At 35.2% G+C, this 10,951-nt stretch overlaps 1 protein-coding gene across 4 annotated transcripts; it reads left to right on the top strand.

The window, feature by feature from the left end:
- Nucleotides 1-1,242: 1,242 nt before the first annotated feature.
- Nucleotides 1,243-10,589, top strand: LOC113681068 (anosmin-1). 4 transcript variants are annotated; one of them, XM_089212426.1, is made up of 12 exons: nt 1,243-1,453; nt 1,692-1,712; nt 3,166-3,207; nt 4,133-4,189; nt 4,631-4,709; nt 5,353-5,394; nt 5,824-6,002; nt 6,824-7,052; nt 7,176-7,418; nt 7,647-7,760; nt 8,273-8,314; nt 9,167-10,589. In XM_089212426.1, exons 1-12 carry the CDS (start codon nt 1,343-1,345, stop codon nt 9,271-9,273), a joined length of 1,266 nt encoding a protein of 421 aa, XP_089068552.1. In that variant the 5' UTR covers nt 1,243-1,342; the 3' UTR covers nt 9,274-10,589. The 4 variants fall into 4 exon arrangements, with proteins under 4 accessions (XP_089068552.1, XP_027053929.2, XP_027053928.2 ...); XM_027198128.2 differs by having other exon boundaries at nt 5,350-5,394; XM_027198127.2 differs by having other exon boundaries at nt 1,689-1,712.
- Nucleotides 10,590-10,951: the final 362 nt, after the last annotated feature.

Below are 10,951 nucleotides of genomic sequence, written 5' to 3'. Positions count from 1 at the left end.
TACCTGAATTGATAGATCACGTGACATCCTCTATTGACCGGATAACTTAAGGGTTCTCCAATAGATTAAGAGTGATACATTTTCTTTTCTCTCTCAAAGCATCTGTAAACAGAGCTCGCTCGGATTGTTCAAAACCTTTTTCTTATCATGTACTATAAGATTGCCCAGAGGAAATTGAAAATAGGGAGACGAGAATTCGGATGGAACAAATAGGTGATGTCCCTTTGCAATATCTGCGGGCAATGTCAGCTTTTTATCTAAAATCGACATTTTGCGTTGTCAGTCAAGTGGAAAGTGGGGCATGTTTATGTGCCCGATATAGAACCTTATTTCTAAATATGACAACACCGAAGAAGATGAATATCAGACCGCACGCCGGTCCTTCCGACAAGAGTCCTGATCGTGATCTGGTTTCCTAAGAAATCGCGGATTTGTTTTGGGATTTGAATATTTGAGCATCTTTTCACTGTTGAGAGAATTGTTGAAGAAGTAAGAATGGTCAACAAGCTACCATAGGGGTAAAGAAACGAAACAGCACTATAACTAGAGTAACCTCAAATGTAATCTTTGTCCTGTTGAAATCTCGCTGGAACGTGCCCGTAAAATATTGCGTTGTGTTCTTTCACGGTGTGATAAAATTCAAGAACAATGGTGCCATCTCCTGAAAACTAACATTTATTTACATATTGCAGAGTATGAAATTAGACAAAGTAATGTTTGTTCACGAAATCGCTTTCACTGAAGTTGAGAGACTTTCACATATGATCTACTTCCATTAATTGCTTTTAAAACGGAGAGCAACTTGTAACACTTCAAATATCCCGAATGGATAATTGATTGAATTAATAGTTTGAAGAAGCCACAAAATTCTAAAGGGACACTGGTTTGCTCATCAGAACGAGTAAATCTAGGTAGGATTTGTGTACAGGACTGCGAAATGTGGGGCTATCTCTCTTGCTACTCCATCTACGTAAGAGCGCAACGAAGCTCGGTATTGCCCACAACATTTTTTCTTTAACAGCTCCTTTCTTCTGTATGTAAAAAAAAAAAAAAAATTAAAAAAAATACACGCGCTTTGTACAGTTTGGTTCACAAATCAGTCGGTCAGATATCTTACTAATCTGGATCGTGAAGAATAGTACACTTGATCGAATTTTTAATTCTCTTTAAGTTTACCGTTCAGTTACACCCTCTGATTTCACTTTCTCGAAGTAGCACGTGTTATACTCGCATTAATCCGGGTTTCTGTTATGCTAATTTGCTGGTAATCGTTCTCACTTTTTCAAACTGGAATGTTGAGCACCTCATTTCTTCTTTTAAGTTCACTTTTCCTCTAACTTCTATGAATCATTACGCTATTATACTTGTTGGATTCTTCATTTTGCATTTACAACACAAGAAAAGTTTGGCTTCTGTGCTGTCGGCGCGATGCAGAAGTCGCTGCCTTGCAAAGGTTTGTACTCAGCGATCCGCGAATTTTCCCAAGTGTGTTATGAACCTGTCGGTGAAATCTTTGACAGGTTGCGATCTTGTAACGAGAGTACTTAGGTCATTAATGTTGCAGGTGACAAAGTTTTGTTTTGAACTTCCTATAATTTCAGGAAGCGCCTGATTTCTTATACTCATATTGTTTTTTTTCTTCCGTGGTCTTTCGCGCGTCACCGTAACTGCGTGGAAATGTATTCCAGCAGGAGATCGAAACACATCTCAATGTAAGTATACTTGTTTTACTTGCAGCTTATGGCTTTCTTCATGCACTAATTTAAGGGATTGTTTCTCTAAGTGTTCTAAGGTGCAGTTAAGGAAAAACATGTCGTACCAAAAAAACCGTGTACTCAAGTGAAAAGTTGCAAACTTTTACCGGAGAATCGTTGACATGTTTAGGAACGTGTGTAGATGTAAGCAAATTTGTCTAAAAATTAATACAAACCCATAATTTTTCAATGGGGAGAGTAACTTCAAAGAAAACAATTCAAGAAGACCGTAGAATGAAAAAAGGTATCGACTCCGAATAAGGTTATTTTGTAGCGTCTAAAGCGTTTAAACTTATGCAGGATATGAATAGCAGTGTTTGTTTGTACATCAACTCCAAAATTTGCATTTAAAGTTAAGCGCTTGCATTCTATTTAAACGCAGCTAAAGATTTAAGCCCTTCTCGTCTTTTCTCACTGTTTAATGGGCACAATTAGTAAGTAATAATGGATTTTGGATTAAAGATTATTAATATCTCTCGTGCATATGGCGACATACGATCAAAAAACCAAAGTTCATCCATGGATCATTATTATGCAAATGTTGATTTCTCGTCTACTCCCCTATGTTTTAATTTTCATCTTTTCTTCTGCTGAAATATTTTCTTATAAAGTTAAGCTGGAATTCATCTTTACTTTGTATTTTTTTTTGAAAATTGAAGAAGTGTTGTATAACACAAATGTGATAAGGAATGGTAGCTAAATTTAGCCATGGCATTCATGTTTATCATATTGTTTCATCATTGTAATGAAAAATCAAATAGTTTTGGATGATAATTTCAAACCCCTTTTGATCTGTAAAGTAGTTGATATCTATTCTCTATTTTGATTGGGGAGCATAAGGAAAACAGATATAGCACGGGAGTGCAACTTTGACGAAATAATCCTCCCTAAAATCGCTTTAACAGACCATCGGCTTTTAGCGAATTATCGGCTAGGTGTGATATTGTAATGCGATTGATCGACAAAGAAAAGCTAAGTGATACCTTAGAATTTTTAAATTTCGTTACCCTTTTTTCTCGCGGGTGGTGATTCACGGATACGGTTACATCATGTTTTGTTTGAATGGTTTGTCAATGGATAAGTATTCATCAATTGCCTCCTTAAATTGTGTTTCCTGTGGCTCGATATCTGCTAAGTACCACGCTTACTCGCGTGAATTACAGTAGGAACATAGAACCCAAATACTCAACCGCTCTAATTCTCTTCTTACTCAGCAACATTTTCTAATTATTTTAAGATGATAGTATGAAATAGCTTGTGCTGTGGATGCAGTGTGTATGGCAGTCTGTGTTGCTGCACTTTGAGAGAAGTACACCCCACCATTGCATGCCCCACCCTTTGTCTAATACACTTCTTTAAAATTTGGACAACACACAGTTTCTAATGAGTAACTTATTTTGTCTCTGTTAAGGTCACATGGATCTCTGAATGTGTTACAGAGGGCTGTTCAGCAGTAAGTTACTTATAATGCACATTATTTTTTATCACTTAGTACAGGTAAACATATGATTTGGAGTGCAATTTGAAGAAATTACAAGTGATTAATTTTTTTGGAAATTACCCAAAAATGTAATGGTGCAGTTTAATTGTTTGGTTGAGTGTAGTCCTGAGAAGGACTGTTTTTGGTTGTGGTGACTGACATTTCGAGAACCAGCTGAGTGGAAGTCATCATCAAGAGTCAAGTGAGTAGTTGTTGTCAGTCCCATGTTGTAAGCTGGTTTGTATTGACTGATTGGTCAGCTTTGCCGTGATTTTATTGGGTGTAAGACTCAAGTGGCGTAGGTCAGTTGTGATTGGTTGGTGTTGATCTGTTGGTAAAGTTAGGTCATTTTGTTTGGTTCGTTTGCAATGTTAATGCCCTGAGTGAGTCGTTTGTATGGTGCTGGTATTGGTTGAAACCTGTTGAGGAGAGACTGTTCTAAGTTAGTTAACCAGCTTTCCAGAGGCAGTCGTAGCTGGTAGCTGGTGCTGTAGGAGGACTATTGCCCTTATTTTACACTGAACTACCCTTTTCTGCACTGAACCTTAATTTCTCTCAGCCAATCAGAACAAAAAAATTATTTTCATGTTTAATGTTATGATAGGAGTATCATTCTAGCCAATTTTTTGATCTAGTAAGATAATATACTTTGAAGAAACATTGAATGAACAATAAATGAACATTTAAGTACAAATTTATGGACAAAATTTCAACTTTGTGCATTGTTTGAGATGTATGAGCATGCTGTAATTTTTTAACACAGAATTTGGTTGATTCACTGTGCAGGACTGCTCTCAAGTGACAAACTTATTTCAAGATGGCTGTACACTTTTCATGTATAAATATTACACCTTTCCATTTAAATTGATGAAATAATTTTGTCAATTTTTTCTGTTAGTGTATGAAACCATGTGAACAAAGAAAGAAAGAAAAGCTTTCATGTGCATCCATATGTGTAAGTAGTAAACTCTTTTACCTGTTCACTTGTTTTGCAATGCTAATTTTGTAACTGAATGGACGATGAAGCAAAATATGTTTAGAATCCATTCATGGGAAGTTAAAGTATTGCAATAGTTTGAATAGTCAGTATACTTGGAATTGTAGATCAGAGTATGAAGTGTGACTGCCCTAGAAAGGTTTAGTCAAAAATAAGTAGAAAAACTATAGTTAGTTAGAGAATAATTCTCCAAAACAATCTGACTGATGTAACAGTATATTTAAATTACTTCATGGATAAATACAGAGCATTTTTAAATTGATTTCATATAAATACATTTTGGTGAATGATAACAAATGAAATAAAGGGAATCTGTCACTATTTAGCTCATACTTTGGCTCCATTTTGTTTATTATTTATGTCAAGTATCTGATCTTTGTTGCTATATTTGTGTTTTAGGGGTCACCTGTGACACCAGTGAAGGATAGAAATGCATGCACTGAGTCTTGTGGATTTTTAAAATTGATGCGCACTGAGGGTAAGATCAACATCCAAAACACTTAGATGTAGATGCTTCTATCTCTTAGCTGAATTCAGGCAATTGGGATGACTTTCTAGCAGAGTGCATGCTAGCTGTCATCCCCATTAAACTTTTAAATGGGTCTTTGAAAAGTAGCTTTTCTAAGGACTTGACTTAATATAGGACAAGGTTCACTGAGGTGTAATAAGAAAGCGCTTTTATAACTGATCTGCGTCTTCAATAATGAGCAATTATGGGATGACTTCACTCAAAAACTGGATCAACAACTGTTCTATTGTACCTTTCATAAACAAATTATCTACAAAAGAAGACATCTCTGAGTTTGTAAAAGTTTGAGAATACTACACAGATAAGGGGCTTGGAAACTAGGCAGACTTTGAACTTGACATGATCAATGCAATATATGCTGCAGAAATGTCTTCACATGTTGTTTAATGATTGAATGCTCTCTACTTATCAGATTTTTCATAGTAAGTCTAATGTATAATTATTATATCAGTGATTATGTCAAGGCTAAATGTTTTTCAGTAAAAATCTTAAGATCACCAGTCTATTAAGAAATTGTCAAGTATGATTTTCCCTTGATTTAATAGTTAATTATGACAAATGATTATAAGTGACTAGCATTTTTTTCCAGCAGGTGGTAACTCTTCCTGCCCATTGGGATCAACAAAAAGTCAATGTATGTTTTACAGTTTGGTGAACTTTGTGTGTTTACTTTGCATTAACAGAGCTAACTGTTATTGCAGACGAGATTTTACCTGCCCAATAGACCTTCCTCACTAGGAAATTTTAGCTGGTTTTTTACCCCCATAAGTAACTGTGACAATATCTTCACTTGCTCACCATCCACAGTTCAAAACCTTATATATTCCTATGAAGTGTGATTATTATCTTTATTAGATTAGCTCTGTATCTCCCTCCAGCCACATATTGAAAACAAATATCGAGAGAAGAATGGACTCCAAAATCACTGAGATATACAAAAATAACAATAATGTAAGGAAATGGCTCAATCAAGACTTAATGCAAACAAGGCTGTGGAGTGATTTTCCAATGACTGACATTGATTCTACAGTTTTATAAGATGCGGCATTCTTTCTAACTACAGGTGTGTTGATGCAACCTGAAAATGTGGAGGTCTCTATAAATGACCATTTGCAGAAATTTTCTATCAAGTGGAATGGATCATGGCCAACTGCAACAGTTTTCATTGTCTCAACAAGAAAGCAGATGAAAGGAACACAGTTAGACAAGGATGCTTGGCATGACTGGGAAGAATTAATACAGGTATTTAGTTTATTTCAATTGAGAAAGTTGATAATTGACTGTTAATATAGATATACTGTCAGTGATAAGGATGAAAACAAAAACAATAAGGCACATATCAAAAGTGACTACTCTTGCACAGTTATAAGTTATTTGATACAATTGCTCTTTAAAATACATTTCCTATGAGGCAATTGTTGAATTATCCAAAACATTTTTCTCCTCAATGCCTTCAACTTTCCAATCGAATTTTGTGGCAGAAAGGTGGCAACAAAGCTGCTTGTGCATGAAAACATGATGCAGATGTGAGTTGATTTCACATGGCCGTGTGACAAAATAACTTCTTCAGGCATGCATGTATACAAAACCTTCATGGTGACAATGTCCTGTGCAGGTAATCTGCCATGCCTTAACATGCAGATATAATAGTAGTGATGAAAACAATTTTGATAGTAATGATGATAATGATAAGGAGTGATGTTATTTTTTTCACAAGGGTTGGACAAAGAACGAAGGAAAGTTCTCCATGTGGAATTGAAATGTAGACTGTTAGATAATGTCCTGCCTTTTTTGGCTCTGATCCTCTACCACTGAGCTGCAGAGAACTTGTTGGTTAGCTCAGTCATCCTTTGAAGGAAGATGATAACTAATGCTGTAGAAAGTAAAAACCTAATATACCTGCAGGCATGGCAAAATGAATAGCATAAATCACAAAATATCTGTCCATATTATATGTCAAATTATCCGACAAGTTGTACCATTAGATAATGATAACTTACACTGTACTAGTAATTTGTCAGGATTATTTGTTCTCATTTAATTTATATTGTTTGTTATGATAGACTACACATACTTCAGTGGAAGTTGAACCCATGGCACTGTTTTGGCACCAGTATAAAGTGGTAGCAGTGACACAATATGGTTCAAGTGACTTCAGTATCCCAAGTAAACCAGTTTTTGCAGAACCACAAAGACTACAGCCACCAAGAGATTTCCATGTGGTGTCAATGTACACTGTCAAAGGCCAAGCTCAGGTTGATGTTTCATGGAAGAAGCCAGTTAATACCATTGGTAAGACTCTTCTCTGGGCAGAAGATTTGTGTCTCTAGTAGACTGAGAATTGTTTAAGTACTTAAATTTCTTAATATACAAATGTTGTATACATGTAGTTATTTGTTGTTGTCTTCATCACAGCTCTACCCATCCACCGATACAGACTGCAGTGGAGCCTGAGGCCAGACATCCATTTGGAAGAATTCATAACTTTGCCAGTCCAACATGAGAGATTGGAGGGGAAAATCCACAGGTTCACAATAAGCAACCTGCAACCCAATCGGACGTATGTGCTTGAATTACAAGCAATCTCCCGCTACAATAAGAAAAGATTGAGAAGCCACCGGGTGTCTCTGAGAATTCAAACACCTGCAGTGGCAGAAGGTAAAAAATTATTGATATAAAGAAGAAAAGTAAATCACGGGCAATATGCTATTAACATTGTACAATTGTCCTTATCTGACAAAGGTGCTGTACTTTGACTACTAGTTTATATTATTTGTAAAAATTTAAGTTTATGTTACTGGTATACATCAAACTTTGGCAAAAGACAGTAAATGGTGATCATCACAACTACATTATCTTTTGATCTTATCAACTTTTTCTGTTCAGTTAAGAAAAACAAAGGAATTAAGAATAGTGAGAAATGGAACAAGATTATAACTATAAAGAAGAAAGCAACAGACAGTCATACTGGTAGACCCACAACAGTGACAATGATACCTGGTAAGTGTTAACAGTAATCGGGGTTCATTATCCTTCGATTCAAGACTGCTCTTTGTTTAAAATAATGATAATTGGTTAGTTCTGCTCAGGTGGATAGTGTTTTTGCATGCAATGATTGGCTATTTTGGAGGTGATTAGCAAACCTATTCTCTGTTGGGCTGCTGCATGATGAAAAAAAATCCCATGTCAACAGTTTAGTTTAAATGGTTAATTGAAATAAATAACCTGCACCTGGTGTCCAGAATATTTTCACATGTACATGCTGTGGCTTAGTTTTTCATGTGGTCCAAATTTTATTTGTATGCTAATGTTTTAGTTTGAAACAAAGGAAATAAAAAAATGGCAAAAGTATATAGTTTGTAGGGTTATATAGGTTAAGGAAATTTAACACAAGATATTCAAACCTTTTGGTAATATTTTACTAATTCAAAAATAAAAAAGAGGTAACTGGCAAATCATAACTAATCTTTTGAATGTTATTTGTGACCAAAAATGTTTTCAACATTTTACAGGAGTTAGTTTAGCAAAGATGAGGTCAACTCATCAGTCACAAGGTTGGTGTTCACTCTGTTTGAATTTGTTTCACATTTATTTGGATCTGTTAAATGCTAAAAGGAGAAATTTCTTCTTTAAGTTGTTGTGCTGATTTATAATTATGATGCATGTGTGTGTTGTTCAATCCCAGCCTATCCTAACCACTGTAAGAAATTCATACAATCCCTGTGTTTTTCTGTCATTTCCATCACAATTGCCATAATTATAAATTTTGCTTTTAGTTGTATACTCCTGGCATGAGTGAATAGAAATGTTTAGTGTGGGTCATGTAATGTCTATCCTCAACAAAACAGAGTGCCCCTGGCTTCTCTTAGGCCAAGGCCCAATAGTTTAATCAAAGTCCTTGAATTATTTAACTTTATTAGCTTTCAGGGATGTTCACTATATAATGTTTTTTCTTACTTTGGTTTTGCCCAATCGAAGATCAAAGTGAGAAGTCTGTTATGTAAGAGAGTTCAAAACCAAGTTCATCTTTCCCCTCTGAATTTGCATAAACTGTCTCATCAGAAAATCATCCAAGACCCTTGAAAACATACACACAGGCCTCCTGTAGAGGGGACAATTATTTTCATTTCAAAATGATGATTAACATTATTTTATTTCATTGGATACCATTTGCTTGACAATCTCTCTTAATTCATTCTTTATTATATTTGGGTAACAGGGGCTAAAAGTAGCAGCAAAGTGTGAGAGTCATGGGGGTAGTTTGGGTTCTTGAAGCAGGAAAGAGAAGGGAAAATGCAAAGGCTCATTCATCATTAATTTATATAAGCAGGCTGCTATCACTATTGAAGTTGATTCTCAAAAATTCTGTTTACAGACACTCACCCTTTTTTGCTAATTCTTTTCAGTCCCAAACTCTACCTTCAATGCTGAAACACAAAATAGTGGTGCTGGATTAACAAGTATAATTACAATGTTACATGTGGGAATAGCTTGGATTGTTATCATGTGGTAGCTCTAATCTGGTCTTTTAAAAATATATTGTACATGTAGATAGATTTTCACCATTCATATTGAAAACTCTTACTCTCCAAGTGAGCTGGGATTTTCCCTAGACCACGGTTGACTTTTCCACTTAAATCAAAGAACTGTTGACATCTGTTGCATGATCACTGCAAGTGAAAAGCCTGCCACAAATTCTTGTAATGCATGTATATGTAGTGTAAACCACAACTGTTCAGTTTTGAAGTTGTAAATTGATTGGTGTAGCTTTATGACTGTTTGATAAAAATGGTGTTATATTTGCACACCCAGCCCTGAATCGCCTAGAAATAATCGCCTAGAAATGAGGCACATCAGGCTAGGTGTTTAAAGTGAAAAATTTTCTGAGCAAATACCAAGTAAGAGAGAAATCCAGGAAGACGTTGACTGTTTAAATGGTTCAAACATCACAGGTTATATTTTTATAAACAGAGCATCACTATATTTGTATTTATGACCCAGTTTATATTATTACCGGTATATTTTGTATTTGAAAATTTCACTTCATGTTTCAGGCTTTAGATACCATTGTTTGGATTTATTTAATAGAAAAAGGAAATTGGTTCTTCAACTTGTATGATCAAGCACTGAAATTTTGGTTGGATTATTTTCCTTTTTTTGTGTTAAGATAGTAGAAACAATTGATGTACTTGATGTCTTTCATAGAAAGCCATAAGAAAGCTAAAAATTGTGTTGCATGAGGGCCGTGCTGTATGGCACAATCTCACTGCTGGGCAGTGCACCGATAGTTTACAATTCAAATTTTACATGACCTGCAATAGGATTGCTAAGTATAAATAATATTTTTTTTAGCTGGAGCTTTCATAGAGATGTCAAAACATCTTTTCTTTGTTAAGAAGTACTAAAACAGGACAGTTTTTTTCTTGCTATAAATACTAATTACCATTTGGACTACCAAGGTGTAAGGAATGGTTCTTAATTAGACTGCAGAGCCTGTTAATTAATAGATTGATTCAAGAATATCTTTTCAAGACTTTTTCAGGGTCATTTTGGGACAACTATTATCTCTATAAATACGAGAGAGCTACTGTTAGCAGTCTTACACAGTAACGAGCTACAGTTCGCTACATACTTTTGTATTGTTTTGTTTTATTATTAGAGAAAAGTCCAAAGTTTTTTTTTTAAGTTCTCCAAAAATTTGCTATGCTTTTGCGTTTTGTATGACAAAAATAACTTTGGAAATGGATGTAGACTTGTTATTTTATATATTTACAAAAAAATTGTTGGAAAACAGAAATAGTTTCAGCAACTAAAGATCTACTTTTTGTATGTTCTTGTGTGTTGGTGTTGTTGAGGAATGTATTCCGGGAATCGAAAAAGCGCATGATCTCCGTCAAAAAATCAGTTGACTTTTACGTCTGTGACTATGAAGAAGATATGGGAAAATAATACTTACGGCGGTGTAAGATGGCAGAGTTACATGTGTATTATATGTTTAAACTCTCCATTTTGATCGAAAAAAATAAACTTGGTAACCTGGCCACAGTAATGACATCGCAAAGTTAAATGGGACGGGCGGGAAATTGGCGGAAACCATCGGGTGATGCTCGCCGACAGCAGACGGAACAAACGATCGGTGATAAGTGGTACAAATGGAGTAACTGAGATTTTCAGATCAAGATACATTGAAA

This window comes from Pocillopora damicornis, chromosome 1 (assembly GCF_964200805.1).
Source record: "Pocillopora damicornis chromosome 1, jaPocDami1.2, whole genome shotgun sequence".
NCBI classification, from domain to species: Eukaryota; Metazoa; Cnidaria; class Anthozoa; order Scleractinia; family Pocilloporidae; genus Pocillopora; species Pocillopora damicornis.
Note: the sequence above shows the minus strand (reverse complement) of the source record. Positions and strands in the feature narration are given on the sequence as shown.

What these genes read in the sequence shown, in the direction of transcription:
- LOC113681068 (XM_027198126.2), top strand. Translation starts at nt 1,343, where the DNA reads ATGAATCATTACGCTATTATACTTGTTGGATTCTTCATTTTGCATTTA. An exon ending in GAAGTCGCTGCCTTGCAAAG is followed by an intron (nt 1,454 to 1,688) that starts GTTTGTACTCAG and finishes AATGTATTCCAG; the next exon opens with CAGGAGATCGAAACACATCT. An exon ending in AACACCTGCAGTGGCAGAAG is followed by an intron (nt 7,419 to 7,646) that starts GTAAAAAATTAT and finishes TTTTCTGTTCAG; the next exon opens with TTAAGAAAAACAAAGGAATT.